The sequence below is a fragment of the Sphaerodactylus townsendi genome, linkage group LG06 (assembly GCF_021028975.2).
Source record: "Sphaerodactylus townsendi isolate TG3544 linkage group LG06, MPM_Stown_v2.3, whole genome shotgun sequence".
NCBI classification, from domain to species: domain Eukaryota; kingdom Metazoa; phylum Chordata; class Lepidosauria; order Squamata; family Sphaerodactylidae; genus Sphaerodactylus; species Sphaerodactylus townsendi.
This window is the reverse complement of record NC_059430.1, coordinates 53890468-53907941: the sequence shown is the minus strand read 5'-3', so window position 1 is coordinate 53907941 and position 17474 is coordinate 53890468. Positions and strand designations below refer to the sequence as shown.

Below are 17474 nucleotides of genomic sequence, written 5' to 3'. Positions count from 1 at the left end.
ATCTTTCATAGAGTGAGTGCATTCAGGGAAGGAAGGACAGACAGATGTCACAACTGGGAACCTAGTCCTCTAACCTAGTCCTCTGATCTGTTCCTATATTGTTGGAATAGAACCTCCATATATACAACTGTATTTGTGTAGGTCTCTTACTTTACAAGGTACTTTGCTTTTTTTTAATAAATAAGTATGCTGTAATTCCAAGGTTCAATTTAAAATGTTAGATTATTGTTTTGTGATGGATGTTATCAGCTCTGTTTTGGTTTGGTTTGTGTATATGTACCTGGTCATTGTAAACAAAGTTGTGCTTTGGAATGCCAGAATGTTTAGGATGGACCTTATCTTTTTTGTCAGTGGGTTATAGCCAGTGTTGGGATTCAAATAATTTAACAACTGGTTGTTTACAAGCACCATTTTAACAACTGGTTCTGCTGAAGTGGTGCGAACCTGCTGAATCCCACCACTGGTTATAGCACCCATTCACGTAGCTGCATGCTTCACAAGCCTTTCTGCCATCAACACCCACACTCACCTATTGATTATGTAATTCCTAGGGAAGTCAATATGGTAACTACTTCCTAGTCTGCTGATCTCCATCCAGTTATTCTGAGGTATTAATGGTGTACAGCTATTCCGCATTCCTGTGTGCTGCTTGGGGTAATTCAGAACAGGAACTCTAGGGAATCTTTTGGTTTTAAATAAGATATCAGATGCTACAAATTCCAGCTCTATATTGGCCTGATATGAATCTGTCTCTCTGGAAATTATTGAGCAGTATGGGACAGCTGTGTCATTAGATATCGATGGGGATGAATTCTGATATTTTACTAAAGCCACTTTGGCCTTCACTCAACCATATACTGATGTTGCTGTTGTAAGGCAGCTGTTCTACAAGCATGCCAGTTCAAATCACACCGCTCATGTTGGACTGGTACTGAATGAGATTATCTGTTATGGTATAATGGCCAGATGTTGACATTTCAATTTCCCCCCTCCTTATTATGAAACAGCCAAGATATCTTGATCCAGTAGACAGATGCAGTCAATACGTTTGTATTAATATGGGCTGGATGCTCTACAACCTATCAAGGAACTGCCATAAAAATGTGGAGAAACCTAACTGTGGTTTTCGAGGAATGCCAGTCCAGGTTAACAGTGACAGCTGCTGTCCAGAATGGGAATGTCCTTGTAAGTTTTTGCACCACTGAACAAGTAGATTACGTTTTTAAAGGTGAAAGCTTGAAGCTTATGATTGGCATGGAGGTCCTAGCTCACTTTATTTGAAGTGCATGGTGGAAAGAAGAACCATCTGTCCCCTCTTCCATCATGCAAGGGCAGTAACATATAAACTGAGGGCAGCTTTGATGACACAAATTTTATTTTAATTTATAAGAAAGAAGCAAACACATGAATTGAGAAGAATGTAAATATAGGCACTGTACAAATTAGATGTTATGTTATTAAGAGCCATTGTTGCATCTGCTGCCTTTGCAAGCAATTAATGTTGAACTATATTTCCTTTCCTTCATCTAAGAGCTGCCTTACCAGTTACAAAATCAGCTGCTAGCATATCTAATAATTTTGTAAGTTGCTACTTCAAGATAATTATATATTTTGCTGTTGAACTGGTCTTTGGTGAGTCACAATTCCATTAACATTTTGCACAGTTCATCATATGAAATAATTCTAGCCATTATTTACTGAGGAAAAGAAACATAAAATGCCATGTTTAGTGGTGCTCTCATTAATTGTCAATTCTTTCTTAGGTCAATGCTCTGTCCTGTCCGAACTGAGTATTATTACATTTGACGGAAATAACGTAGCACTATATAAAGTAGCATCCTACATTTTAGTCAAGCTACCCACTGAAATTATTGTGGCTCATATTGAAAAATGTCCCACTAACCAGGTAGGAGACTTCTAATATGATGCAAAATTAAGTGTTCAAGATGTCTTTTTAAAAAGATTTATTTGTATTTGTATCACATATTTTTGTAATAAATAATAAAGTTTCATCCGTGTATTATAATCCAAATGTTTGCAGCCCCTAAATGTGTTTAGTGAACATGATTTTCAGTGCAATCCCAAGGAGAGTTGCTCCAGTCTAAGTTTATTCATTTCAGTGGGCTTAGACTGGTGTAACTCTGCATGGGATTGCATTGATAGTTGGAATTTTACAGAGAGGGAACAATTAGCAAAATACTGAAAATGCAGATCTTTTCAATATTGAATATTAAATGTTATTTGTGCCATGTGTTGTACTATAGTTTTGTTTTTTAAAAAAGGGGGTTGCATCCAAAGCAACTTTTAATTCTTATAAAGGATTCTCTATGTTGTAACAGAACTAATGTTTATAGCATACTGGAATTTTACCATATTATGCAACAGCAATTCTTCTAACATACTTCTGAAATATCTTTCAGAGTATCAATTCGATAAGAAAACTAGTAAGTATTTTTCTGTCAACATTTCTAATATTTCTATATGCTCATGCTACGCTAAGGTATTAATTTCACCTCCAAAATTCTGCCTTTGTCTTTTTCTTTCAAGGTTCCACCTGGGAGTGCTTCAGGCCTCTGTTTTAAGAAACTTAATGTAACAACGTCTTTAAATGCAGTACTCATCAACCGTTTAGCAAGAAAGGTAAATTAAGAACTCCTAAATTATAATGTAATTCTGTTAATATCTGAAGGAATATTTTAATGATCACACAGATATTCTCTGATGCAGTAAATATGCCATAATTAACAAACAGATTTTTAAAGTGCATCAGTTATCCACAGGGTCAGAGATGGCATAGTGAACCAACTGCTCTTTGCATTTTGACAATATATCATTCATGGCTATACAGATCTATAATTTAATTTCCGAGATTTAGGTATGCGCAAATATGTGCATATGAGTGTTAATTATATTGCAGTTGTGTCCTAGCTACATATTCTGACCAAATTTTAAAGTAATGAGAAGCAGAACTATCCAGACTTCAAAAACTTACACAGATTCTAATTTCCACACACTCTGGTTTCAGTGTACTTAGCCACATGCTTTGGATCTCATGCACTAAACATCTAGTCTGTCCTTAAGCTCCTGCAACAGAAAATCCCAATCTGTTTCATGACATCTATCAGATTCCTTGTGAGTCCTTGGAGGAGTAAGAGGCAAAACTGGAGGCATCAATCCCTACCTCCCAATTATCACCAAAAGGCATCCCTCTGCCTATCTATATGGTCACATAAGATTTCCAACAATTTGATGAAGGTATGTTTCACCTCCATCTCCCTGCCATTCCTCTGTTTGGACAAATTATCCCATGGGAGCTCTACTATCCTTCTTGAGCGGCATTCTTCTTTACCTGAACTTGTTTAAATCTGTAAAAGGCTGAGCCTTTCCCCCATCCCACCCCCCCTAAAAGGCTGCCCAAGCACCCAACTGAGCCTTTCCCCTGTCCACCCCATCTCCTAAAAAACCAGTCGGGCGCCCAAGCATCCGGCAAAGCCTCCCTGCCTCTCCCCCTCCCCCGCAATCAAGCTTCCGCGCCTCCTCCCAACAAGCAGCTTGGCAGCCCCTTTCACCTCCCCCAATCATACCCTCCCTAACCATTCTACAGCTTCCCACCCTCCCCCATCCAAGCATCATCTTCTAACCCTCCCCACCTCAATACTAACTTGCCAACCCTCCCCGCACTAATACTCACCTACCAACCCTCCCCCAGCCATAGCCACACCTTACAACCCTCCCACCACCCAAAGCCTCACCTCGCCATGCTACCCCACCCCAATACTAACTCATCAACACTCCCCACCCTCATACTCTCCTACCAACCCTCTCTCACCCTTAGCTAACCCTTCCATCCCTCCCCCACTCCAAGTCTTACATTTCAACCCTCCCCCACTTCAAGCCTCACCTTGCCCCATCAGAACCCTCACCTTTCTGTCCTCTCCATCTGGAGCCTCCCATTCAACCCTCTCCCAATCTGCCACCCCAAGCCACTCCTCTCCACCTCCACCTACTCTCACCTTCCTATCTACCCCAAGCCACACTCTACAACCTCTCCCACCCCTGAGCTACAGATGCACACCCAGGTAAGTGTTACGCCCCAAGGAAGGGTGGGGTGGGGGCTACTACAACCCCACTAAAGCACATTGCTGGGGAGATGCTTTCTCTTCCACCTTTTGCTAGGACCCATTGCATCTCCCCTGCTAGTAAATAATATCCCATTAAGCATCTGTTGATGGAACAGGAGTTTTTTTTTCTCCAAGAAGTTGGCAATCTTAATTTGCTTATAAAAATAACAGCATCACCCATCAGGTCCCAAAGGTCCAGCTGATGAAGTTACTCAACTCCTGCATCCAACCTTCAGTTTGAAACTTTTTCTTTTCTCCTGTCATGTCACCTGCCTGAACTGACACTCCCCAAGGGTGAGAATCAGGTTTACAAAGGCCCAATACTCACCTCAAGTCTCACAAAACTCTCAGTTGGCCCCAGTGTTGTGTGAAGCATCCGGTGACTAGGCTTCAAGCCACACAAACAATTGCAAAACATATCCTGAAGTCCTCAGTTTCTCCTTTCTTCTGGTGAGTGGAATGTGAGATAAGTAGAATTCCTCAACAGTAACTGTTAATATATTTGTAATTTCCTTCTGACCTATGGGTCCCAACTTTGTTTTATCGTGTTTTTCTCTTCCTGCTTGACATTCATAATCTTGGAGTGCCACTTGGAAAGATGATATACCCCTGAATTCAGACCACATTGTTTGCTTCCTTACATGCATCTATGTCTCTGCTTTCTTTATGGATTAAAAACAATTATTTAATGTAATTTATTATTAAAGATATTTTTATGCCACCTCTCCAAATACCTGTTTGAGATGACATGCAGATAAAATCCTCTTATTAATATAAAAACTCAACAAGCCTTTAAAACAGAATTAAGATCAGAGGCAGACTACAGAAAAACTAAAAAGACAAACACCAGATAAATCCCTCGCTGCCCAATTAAAGTTACTAGACCATTTTCATGGAAGCCCCACATAGTACACTGTATACTAGTCTAATTTGGATGTAATCAGAACATGAATCACTGTGGGCAGATCACACTTTTTGAGGAATGGCTGTAGCGGGCATATCAGCCAAAGTTTATAAAATGTGCTATGTGTCTGACAGCAGACCTGAACCTCCACACATAGGCCAGGATCCAGCAGCACCCCTAAATTACAAACCTGCTTCTTTAACAAATATATATCACAACAGAGCTTACTGTAAATCTTGTCTTTCCTTCCCCTTTCCCCAGAAAACCTGAAATAGTATCACTGCACAGCACAGATGACAAAACCTAAACACTGAATGATGTCTGAAAGATGTATAATAAAAGCGGTTGAAAACACTGGCTATTTTTTCATGGCCTGATGCACCAGGGTTGATCCAGGATCATATATACCAGGGCTATTTTATCCTGGTTTCTGCCTACATATGGATTCCCGCTTCTGCCCAGGAGCAGATCTAGGACCAGTAGGAAATGCTCCAGTTTACTCTGGCCGAGCTGGACTTCTATATTTACTTCAGAAGCATGTCTGAGCATGCCCAGTGTACCATGTACTGTTTGGCTGTTGTTTTGAGAGGCAGCTTGAATGGATATCAGGCGGAGAGAGCAGGCAGCTGGGCAGGAAAATAAACTTGGTCTGCTCCCGATTGGTGTTTTTGTGTATGTGCTGTGGGAATAGAAGAAATTGATCTGTGATTTTAATGGTTCAAAAAAAAAGATTTTGCTGTTAGAGGGAGAAAACTACTGAATAGGTCTGCTAATTGATTTAAAATAAAGCTTGTACTAAGAAAAATAGACCAACTGATTATTCTGATTGGCTGTTGCTTTTAAGTGGCAGCTGCAAGCACCTGTGAGCTTGCCCGGTGTCCCGCATTCTGATTTGCTGTTGTTTTTGAATGGCAGCTTGAATGAACGTCAAGTGGGGTGGTCAGGCAGCTGGGTGGGAAAAATAAACCAGTCCTGCTCCTGATTGGTTTTTGCATGGTACAGGCACAAGCAGGGTTACACTGCGACATTTTAAAAGAACCTCCAAACTGGTAATTTTTGAAAATCCTGGGCTAAGGTAAGCATTGCAGGGCCACTCCAGGGCAGACCCTGTGCAGCTTCGGGAACTGAGGAATTCCCAGCTGCAAAGGGATATTTTCCATGCTCAGCCTGGGATATTTGGACTGTGCAAAAACAGCCACTAAGGACCATCTTCAATGGAGAGTTCATATGTTAGCCAATACCTGAACATTTCATGAGAAAGTGAACATGTTGTTTTATGGAAGCAATCATGTACTGACAATTTATTATATTGGAAAATAATCTTTAAGGAAAGTATTGCTACTTACAGTGGTTGAAAACTTGGGCTTGGACTGTACTTTTCATTCCTGTAATATTTTTGGATTGTTATAGGTAGTTGTGGATTCAGTGGTTCAGCCTTTGCCATTCTCTAAACATGGCTTATGCATTCAAGATACTGGTGCTATGTATGTCATTAATACACCATCAGGGATCAACATTAAGTGGGCTCATGTTACAGGCATTATAGATATTCAGTATGGCTTTCACTCTAACACCACAACCAAGACTGAAGGACTTTGCGGTGAGCATGTGATTTCTAATCTTTTCTCCTTTTAATCAAGTGTATCCTTTGAATTTATTAAATAATAGCATGCTTTGCTCTCTAGTGCCCTGTCATCCTCTCCTCCCTAAAAGAGTTTATGTGATCGGATGGTTTCCTTTTTTAGCAAATCCCAGACACAGGCATTGCCACTAATTAATGTGATTTATTTAGCCTGATGATGCTATTGTTCAGTTTATTTATTTATTTATTTTTATTTATTATTCCATTTTTATACCGCCCTCCCCCGAAGGGCTCAGGGCGGTTCACAACATTAAGCAGGACAGTGGATATATTAAGAATTAAAACAATTTAAAAGCAGCATTCAGTTATATCAATTAAAATAAGGATGGCATCCGGCTATTAAAATCTCTACATAAGGGAACAGCGGGCTTTAGTTGTTTCTAGGCACTTCAATCAGCTGCTAAGGTTGGACTCTCCTCCTTAAAGCCCAAGGAATAATCCCTCTGTCTTACAGGCTCCTGCGGAATTCTGCTAAGGTCTCCGTGAGGGCCCGGACAGTTGGAGGAAGAGCATTCCACCAGGCAGGGGCCAGGGCCGTAAAAGCCCTGGCCCTAGTGGAGGCCAGCCGCATCATAGAGGGGGCTGGGATCACGAGCAGGTTGGCCTCTGCTGAACGCAGAGACCGCCGTGGGACGTATGGGGCCAGTTAATGGCCCATTCTGAGCAACACAAATAAAATGTCTTCAGGACATTAAAAAAGAGTTTTGGGGTGGAATTCTGCAGTTTCTCTCCCCCCCCCCAAAAAAAACACATTTGGGAGACGTTTTGTTTCCCCTCCAAGGGTTTTATTTCAAAAATGCTAAACTAGTGACTTTTTCCCCCTGAAGTTGCTTTGAAACCATTTGATTCTATTATTCTAGAAAAGTGGAGAAGTGCCTATGATTTTATATTAGTACCTGTGAGGAAAGCTGGAAATGTTTAAGCAACAATAAATGAAAATGCTCATTAAAATAATATGCAATCAAGGTGATCCTGGTAAAATGAGAAATAATAGACAGTTTTCCATGTTTAAACTGATACTGATTTTGTGAGTAAAACAACACTTTAAGAGTTTGTACTAATTCACATTTACATGTGTTTGTAGGGAAAGTATTAGTTGGCCATATTTATTCCTTTTTACTAATTCATTGGGAACAAAATAATATAACCTACTAGAATTCAAAAGCTAGAATTGTCCTTGCCAGTGGTTTTGGATATAATCCTACAAGGAATTTTGTGGTACTTTAAGAACTACATTGGTTGAATGAAGTTTGTCCTTATTTGTAGAATATACCTAAGACAAGAAAAAAAATCATGGTGATCAACAGTTCATAAAATGCATTGTCACATCTCTATCTAACATTCAAATTTTACAGTCAAGATAAACAAAATAACCATTCACACATCAGCAGTACTGGATGATAAGATTTCTCTAATTTTGCTAAACTATACATCTACCCAGGTGAGAAATACATCATCTTCATTCAGGTGAATATGGTTAGATTTCCTGATAAACTTCAAATGAGCAACGGCACATTGAAGATCATTTGTTGAAGAATGGCAGTTTTTTAGATCAGCTAAGGCATGTCTTGGGAGTCTGAAAAAACCACTGCAGCCTTGGCCCCCCGTGCCTCCCGGGAGCACACTTGCCTCCCCTGCTGGGCCCTCCGCATGTCCTGCTGCCCCCGGGCACCCCTCCCCAACGATGGTAAGGGTTTAGGCCTACACCCCCAGACATCCGGCAAACCCCTTCCCCCACCTCCAAAACTCCAGCCAGGCCATCCATAGGCTCTGCAAATCCCCCAACATTGAAAAGGTTGGGAAACACTGACCTACATGATAAATTGTATATCGCAAACCATTCAGTATACTATACTACATTTATTACAGATCCTTGGACAGGAACTCGTACCTGGTTTACATCAGGTATTCTTAAAACTAGAATTACCACCCACCTAGTAGATCGATAAAAGCCAAGCTAACACATACTGGTAATTTACAAGACGGACCCAAAAGCAAAAGTGATAGAACACTGCTTGTTGGCACACATTATTACGTTGTTGTCATTACGTCACACATTATCAGTTACTTCAAGCTCATGTTGTGTGTTTTTTAAAATATATATATAGATAGAAATTAACAAAACAGAAAAAGAAACTGGAATCAAGTAATAGATAACACTTAGTTCCAAAGACTAAGAGGGGAAATCAAATTTTACATATAATATTATATAGAAATTTGAAAAATTGCTGACGGCTATTCTTAAAATAATTTCTAAAAATCTACAATATATAAAAACACTGAAAAATACATTCTATTATAATGTTTTAATTGTTTCTCACTTGATAAGAGTTGTATTACCATATTATCATTTTTCAAAATGTAATTAATCATTTGTTTCCCTTTAAACCCCTTTTCAATCTGATACACAATATATTATTAAAGTTAATAATTTACATATATCATTTCAACAATATCTTTCACTTTTCATCACTATTTTCTTTTGGGGAATATATAAATAATATTACTTTCATTCATTTAGGAATTCTTCACTGGACACTTATTTACAAAGTTGGTTAGTTTTGCCATTATTAGATATTCCACTATTTTATTTTCCCAGTTATCTTGACTTGGACATTCCTCAGCCTTCCATTTTGTTACAAGTACTATTCTGGCTGCTGGTATCAGATTGTGAAATAGTTCTTCTGAAGTTTTTGGAATATTTTTGGCCATATGACTAGGAACACAGTATATTGCAAATTTGATTTTTAAGATTTTTAGAATTTCTGCATGTATTTTTAAACTTTTCTACATGTCCACAACATGTGATGAAAAGAGCCATCTATGTCTTTACATTTCTAGCATTTCACTTGGTAGTTCTTGTCCATCTTCTCAATATTCTTTGGAGTGATGTACCATGAATAAAATATCTTGTACCAATTTTCTCTTAATGTTTGGCTGGCAGTAAATTTATATTTATATTAGGAGCTAGCTAGAGCACTTACTAACAGAAGAGGATGGAGCTTATCTGATACTACTTTGTAGACTAAAGGGCAGCCCAATCCAGAGCCCTGGGGTGACTTGGGACTGCACTGCTGTGCTGCTGCCCTGCTACCTCCAGAGTTCTTTTTGGCGGCATGGGGAGGCAATAAGAAAAGCCTTCTCACTGCTGAAAAGGCCTCTATGGGGCTCAGTGCACTTATGCCACCCAAAAGGTCAGTTCCACCCCTGGCCCCGCTCCAGAATGCCCCTGCTATGCTGAGCCAGTGGGAGTGCAGGGGCACTGACATGCTTCTCCTCACCACATTGGAGCATCTTGGAAGCTGCAGCAGCCAGCCGCCAGTGGATTTGCCCCTCTGATGGGGTAAGTGCCTTAGGGAGGGCATTTTTGCCTATGCATGGCCCTTTCAAACCCCCCTCGCTGAATCTGGATTGGTCTGTTAAAGTTTCAACTCCTCTAAGATATTTAACATTCTTGTGTTTTGTTTACAAATTTTAAGGTGTTTGCAATGGTGATCCAGTTGATGACTTGAAAATGCAAAATAGAACAGTAATTACACATATGGAGGAAATTGAGGCTTTTATTAAAAGCTGGGAAATTGAGAAATCTGTTGATGTAACAACCAGGAGACCAGTAAGAAACTGTACGGAGGACAACTGTACATATTGTATGGAACTGCTACATAGATGGGCATTTGCCCCCTGTCATAAAAAAGTAAGTACAAAGCATTGACCAATCCCATATCCATAAAATCAGATTTAATAATTCTGGATAAAAAAGACAAAATATTTAAATTAAATCTATGAGCAAATGATGTCACTCATATTTGATAGTTTTATTTTCTGAATAGATAAGGGGATTCCCCCCACCCCAGAAGTGTTATACCAAGCATCTCTATTGAGACCATAAAGGGAGTATGGGATGGGATTAAACAGTTTGTTTGAAGCTTTCAAAATCAGAGATCTTTCAATTTTTTTACTGCCTTGAAGTGTCTGTTTTTCAAATGATGTTCTTGATTGGAAGGTTCTTGATATATGAGAATTGATTCATGAGCATGTGGCAAGAAATAGTCTTGCAGGCTTTGTTCCTGCTTGTCTGGGAGTTCAGAAAATTGACAAGTCACTGCCAGGCAGGGCACTCTTTTCCCTTATACCTGCATGTACCAACTGCTATCTGTAAAGTAACTATTTTCCCCTAAATGAAGAGTATTTCCATCAAAATGGATTAGAACTTCTAGCACTATCTACTATTTTGCTGTTTCGAGGCTCCACCTTGTTGCTGCATATCCTGCTTTGTTCTTTCTAACTTGTACTGGGAAACCATATCACCCTTTCCCCTTTAGGGGCAGCAAACTTAACTGCTACCGCTCTTCATTATCACTCTTTGGAAAGTGGAACCAAATAAAGAATCGGGTGGGCATTTAGAATATTTAAAAATGTGCATAGCCTGAACAAGTTTCACAATGAGCAAGGATAAAAAAGTTGTGAATATGCTCTGAACCCAACTTTGTACTTATCCTGAATGATGTTAGAAGTACTGTAGGCTAGTATCTTTTACAGATGCAGCATTTAAATTCCTCCTTTGTCTCAGTTTTCAGACTTTAGGACTTTTCCCCATTGCTCCTTGACAGGTGGCCAAGATGAAATCCCATTTCAATCACATGGGCCCCTTCTGCACTGCACAGGGAGAGTGGATTGCAAGCAGGATAAAGTAACCTGCTCTCCTGTTTTCCCATTAGCTTGTGTCCATGCAGGCAGTGACCAGAGCCCACGGAAATAATACAGGCGGCTGTCGAGCCTTCACACGGAGGCACGGGTTTGTATAGGCTGGAAGGCATTTTTCCATACATTTGTCAGACATAACTATACATTATTGTGCCAAAACAAATATGAACACATTGAATAGAAATACAGAATTTGCATATTTTAGCACATCTCTCTCATATGCAAACAAAAGAGGCACAATGAAAAAAAATTGCGTCAAAAGAAAGATGACAATGTGTGTTCAATCTTTTTTTACAACCTAGGTTTCACCACGAGACTTTTGTGAAAAAATGTGGATCAACAATACTTATTTCTGGAATTATGAATGTGATGCCCTTTCAGCTTATGTGGCATTGTGCAACAAGCATAACATCTGTATTAACTGGAGAACATCAGATTATTGCTGTAAGTATGCTACTGTCTTCTACTGTCAGGTTATATTTTGCATTTAAGGTTGGTAACCCAAAACATTAAGGCAATGACAAATCACTTCTGTTTCTTACTTGCCTTGAAAGCTTTTTCCTGGGATCACCATAAGTCAGCTGTGACTTGATGTCACTTTACACACACACACACACACACACACACACACACACACACACACACACACACACACACACACACACACACACACACACGCAAGCACATACACACAACTCAAAACATTGGTGAATATTATGTTTTGAAAGAAGCTCAACTTCAAATCTATGCTGAGCCATGAACTTCTCTAAGTGGCACTCAAGTCCTGAAGGACAGACAGAGCTATTTATCAAGTGATAAATTACCATGGTGAGTATGTTGAGTAGAGTTTGTTGTATCAGCCTGTCTGTTGAGGATAATTTTTATCTCTCCCTTACTTTCTCATACTTCAGAATATATATGGATGTGTACTAAATTCTCTTCAACATGTGGGTAGATACTGCAGACCACTAACTCCCATGTACAGTACCATTTGATAAATACTTGCGTTTTTTCTTCCTATCTAGAAACTTTATGCTCCACACGTGTGTAGAGATTATATTATTGTGAAAATACTTCATGTATATATGTGTATATGTGTGTGTATCCCTTTTAATTCGTGCAGTAGTTTTGTATGGTAGACCAGTGTCACCCATATCACAGATAGGAAGGGAGGGAGGTTGTAACTAACACTACCATCCTAAGCAGAGTTATCCCCTTCTGACCCCATTGACTTCAATGGACTTAGAAGGGTGCTACTCTATTTAGGATGGCACATTTCTCTATTTTAGGCTCCAGACTGAAACATTATTTTTCACTTGGTTTTTAAATTACGGGGTCTATGACTTATTGTGCCCTGACTTGGGTAGCCCAGAATAGCTTGATTTTGTCAGATCTGAGAAGCTAAGCATGGTTGACCCTGGCAAGTATTTGGATGGGAGACTTCTCAGGACTACCAGGGTTGTGACAGAGGCTGGAAATGGCAAACCACCTCTGAATGTTTCTTGCCTTGCCATAATTCAGCTGTGACTTGATGACAAAAAAAAAGACTTACTGCTACCATTACTATTGCTACAACTAAATTTTTTAAGTGTTAGTAGTGTGTTCGGCGTTGTACAGGATATAAATGTTAAATGGTTCCTCAGTGGAAGAGTTGCCATCTACATTAGATAGGAAAGAAGGGATGTGGAGAGGTCCTACAATGCAGCCTTATAGTGAATCAAGCCGTTGGTCTATTGACGTCAGTGGGCCTTTCCCCACTCTCTTCAATCCCCCCTATGCCGCGCGAAGTCATAAGTATCTGCGTCTGCCCGTGCGCTTCGAAGAGGTGCGGCAGTGGCAGTGTTGGGGCGGCTGCGCTGTCACCGCCCCTGTCATGGGGAGTGCCAGGGGAGCCCACGCTACTCTCTTCAAGTAGCGCGGGGCTTAAGGTAAGTGGGGAAAGGCCCAGTATGGGCTAACCGACAACAGCTCTCCAGAATCTCACAACACCTGAAATCTGATCCTTTTAACTGAATATACCAAGATTGAATTTAAGACCTTGTATATGCAAACTCTATCAAGACACTGCCTGACACTGACATAAAGGAGAGTGAAGAAGATTAAATAGGGTTCAAGAAAGCTGAGGCTAGGTTTGTTCAGGGTAGCTCTCTTTTAATAAGTGGGTTTAAGTGACTTGGATTGGGCTTCATTTTGTATGCTAATGCTGCATTTATTTCACAGGCCAATTGTTAGTTATATTATTTTCCTCAAAGTCTCATTTCCTCTTTGGTGACTAGGTTTCAATTCTTATTTGCCTTACCACAAAAAAGCTTGACTTAGTTATATCAGCATTTTATTACTTAAAATATGTAGTTAAACTGATAACTTTTTCTTCTTCTTTTGCCCTCTGTTAGTGAATGTTGGAAAATGTGGACATTTTTTTCATCTCCTCTGTATGTGTTATCTGTAGCCCTCAGTTGTCCTGATGGGAAGGAATACCAGCCTTGTGTGCAACCCTGTGCTGCCAAAACATGCCTAAATAAATGGTTCTATGAAGAATCACCCTGCTCCTACTTAAGGGAAGACTGTGTTTGCAAAAATGGGACCATTCTTCATAGAACTGATACTGATCTTTGCATCCCAGAAGAAAAATGTGGTAAGTAATCTATAGCTATGTAAACACATTCTTCCCATTAGACTCAAGTATTTTAACTGTCTGGTGAGGTTGGGAGGTATGATTTCTCTCTCTGTCTTCTATTTCCCCCAAAGGTATAGAGTTAATAGGCATCTTTAACAGAGTGTGGAGTTAATAGGCATTCGGTACTATGTGCCAATTAGAAAAGTTTTTGTCTATCTTCAGGCCATAAAACTACAGTCTTTATTACAAAAGGCCTTATTTCTTGACAGTGATTTCCAGACAGTGAACCCAAAATATTGGTTCAAAACTAATCAAAGGCACTAGAATTCTGTCCAGTATGATTGCTGGTACAGTTCTTCTGTTGACTTTTATACAGGGATCAAATGTTGTCAATACATTCCTAAGATCTTGGTTGTATTACAATGCAACAATAAATTATTTCTCTTTAACAGCATGCACAGATAATGATGGGCAGCCCCGCTCTGCTGGAGAGATCTGGAATGGCTCCAATAAAGGTTGCTGCATGTATAAATGCTTGGAGGATGGGAGTATTGTTGCTATACAGCCTGAATGCAATGAAGAGCCACCTCCCATCTGTGTGAGGGAGGGTGAGGCAATTATTAATGTAATTGAAGAGGGGGCCTGTTGTCCGAAGAAAGTCTGTGGTAAGTGTTAGAGCAGTTACTTTCCTCAACAGAAATATTGATGAGGTGATAGGCTATTCTGATGAAAAAGAGACTGATCAGAGTGCAATTAATAATGAGTTAAAACACGTTTCTCACTATGTATGTTCAAGGTAAAGCATTTTTTCATTGATAACGTCAATATTGAAGTTTTGTCACAAAGAAATTACTGCTAGCTATCTCCTGTGCTTCTTAGCTTTGCTGTGAAACAAGCACGAAAAGATTTTGCTTTGATTTTTGTTGAAAAATGGCATCTGATAGTTATCTAAATAATGAGTGAGGAGGCAGGTCTATGAACAAAACACCATTGGTCATGCCTTCATGGGGACTGACTAAGCAGCATGGAGGAAGGACCAGGAGATATGAAAACTCTTGAATAGTGTCCTCAGCTGGGAATAATAAGCCAGCCTAAAGGGATACACTGACTGTCCTTTCCAGAAACCCTGTGGATGCTAAAAAGGGAAGCTGGTACAAGTGCCTTGAAAGCTCATCAACTCTAGGAAACAAAGAACCATAATGGGGAGGGATCTAGAAATCTGGGCATTAACAGCCCAGCCGCTGGACTTCTGGCTCTGTGCTGAGCTGCCAACAATGGCATTGCAATCTTGTGTACTCCTGCTTGTATGTTTGTGTGTTTGTGTTTAGTTTTTCATAAGTGGAAGGGGAAAAAAGCTGGGCATCAATCTGGTAGAAACTAAATCAACATAATTTGTTCTCTCCTAACCTTGGTTTTTGTGTAATAAAAAAACCCTTCCACATTTTAAGGGATTAAACAAAATCTAGTAAATGGTAATTCTAGACACCGTGCAATGTTAATATGAAACATCATCAATTTAAGAATTTTAAGGGTTTTTTTTTATATTGCGCTTTCTCTCCTTATGGGTTGGCAATTGTAAAGAGGATTGTAAAGAGAACTTTTGGTTCAGTATGTGCATTTGCTTGTTTCTGAACCATAAGTGCTTGAAGTCATCAACAAATGCTTTGGCTGCCATGTTTATTCACATTAGCATGCTAAGTAGTGTTGTGTTGATTAACTTCTATTGTTATTTTCAATTTTTAGAATGCAATATGACTCTATGTAACCCTATTATTCCAACATGCAAAAGTGCTGAAAAACTGGTAGTGGGATATAGTCCTTCATCATGCTGCCCTCAGTACCGATGTGGTAAGTTTACATTAAAATAACCAGATTAAGAAGAGACTGTCCATTTAAACATGTGTAACTCCTCTAATCATTTTAAAGAATACTAGAAGAATGCTCTTGTCTTTATTCAGACTGTGACCCAACAGCATGTCCCAGTGCTTCCCATCCAGAATGCAGAGAAGATCAATTTATTGTTGAAGCAAAACAGGAGGATTCTTGCTGTTTTTCATATTTGTGTGGTAAGGAACCTTGGCTACAACACGTTCTTGACTTTCAAGGCATGATTAGTTGCTACTTTGAAAGAATTCACAAAGTGGGGCTGATGGAAACAGTGATGGAACCCATGGAAACAATCTGGGTTGCTTTCTCGCCTTCATACAGAGACGCTTCTCTCTCTCTTTTAAAAAATTTCCTGCAACACACGTGTAGCTTCGCAGGCATTGAAAAATGTAATCCTGCAGCCATGCCCACAATCCAGTCAGCTTCACCTGTGTAGCTGCACATGTACAACACACAAAAGAAAATAAAAAGGGAAAAGGGACTTCCCTGTAACAGCTGGGCAATAATAAATTTGTTGCTGTAGATCATACTCGCTGCCATGGGGAGAAAATATGTTTGGGAGACTTTGTACTCTGTGGGGCCCTCAGAGAATCTGCCCCCAACCTGTTACCTGAAGTGATGTGAAATCTTTCTCTTTTAGTGTAGGAAAATTAGCTGCAGCAGACACTTGGCATTGCAAAAGGCTGGGCAACACGGGATCTTGACTGCCTATTTATGCGCGAGTCAGCTTTTATATAGAAACATGCAGGAGGGTGGATCAAAGTTTAACAATGGAGGTACACAAGCACACAATGAAAACAGGACACACATACAGTTGTGAGGGGATGGATCTAGATAAGGAATATAGGGAGAGGCAATAAAAGTTATAGTCACCTGATCTTGGAGCAGAATGGTCCAAGAAACAGAAAAGGGCGGTCGTGAATCACCACAGCCACAGTTGCTACCCGGGAAGGACAGGAGGAGGCCCTTGGCATCCACCCTAGTAAGGGCGGATGGGGGGCCTCTCAGCCATGCCCCATATGGGCAGGGCAATGTCACCAGGGGAGGCTGGCCAGAGCTTACATGAGGCTGGCCCAGCCTTTGTGTTCAGACCATGTGCCCTGGCTGGCCAACAACTCGCCCACCCACCTCTCCCCTTTTCATATTTTGGTAATGTGTTAATGCATGCTGCTTTGTCATAGCCATTCTGCGGTTTGGTGCATGGGAATTGATCTGAGGAGCTGGGGGAGGAAAGCTAGGGAGTTACCTCCCCCCTCCCCCATGGTGGTATGGAATGCTATGGCAAGAGGCCAACTACCTAGCTTAGCATCACAACGAAGCTCCAGTAAGAGGCTGACCGTCTGCTGGAGCTCCACGGCAAGGGCATCAGCCAGCATGGCGGCAGGAAGAGCAGCTTGCCCTGGAGGCACCCCTGGGGAGAGGCTGCCCAGTGTTACAAATCAGATCAGAATCCCATGCTTCAACTCACACTTCTTACTGCACAATAAATTGTTGGCTATGACCAAGTAATTTTCCCCAGCCATGAGTGTTGTGTGATTATTGGGTCAAAGGGCTCCAAGAAGGGGTGTTCCTGTGCTTGAGCGGCAACTGTACAACCCA

At 40.4% G+C, this 17474-nt stretch overlaps 1 protein-coding gene across 1 annotated transcript in view; it reads left to right on the top strand.

Annotated features, from left to right (window-relative positions):
• The window catches only part of OTOGL (otogelin like), a 145599-nt gene that overhangs the window by 92704 nt on the left and 35421 nt on the right, over window positions 1-17474 (top strand). The window contains exons 37-47 of the mRNA XM_048501557.1: window positions 1008-1185; window positions 1764-1906; window positions 2421-2444; window positions 2548-2640; window positions 6436-6625; window positions 10147-10361; window positions 11674-11815; window positions 13821-14006; window positions 14441-14653; window positions 15732-15836; window positions 15947-16054. Coding sequence (XP_048357514.1) covers window positions 1008-1185; window positions 1764-1906; window positions 2421-2444; window positions 2548-2640; window positions 6436-6625; window positions 10147-10361; window positions 11674-11815; window positions 13821-14006; window positions 14441-14653; window positions 15732-15836; window positions 15947-16054 — 1597 coding nt within the window. The remainder of the gene's footprint in view (window positions 1-1007; window positions 1186-1763; window positions 1907-2420; window positions 2445-2547; window positions 2641-6435; window positions 6626-10146; window positions 10362-11673; window positions 11816-13820; window positions 14007-14440; window positions 14654-15731; window positions 15837-15946; window positions 16055-17474) is intronic.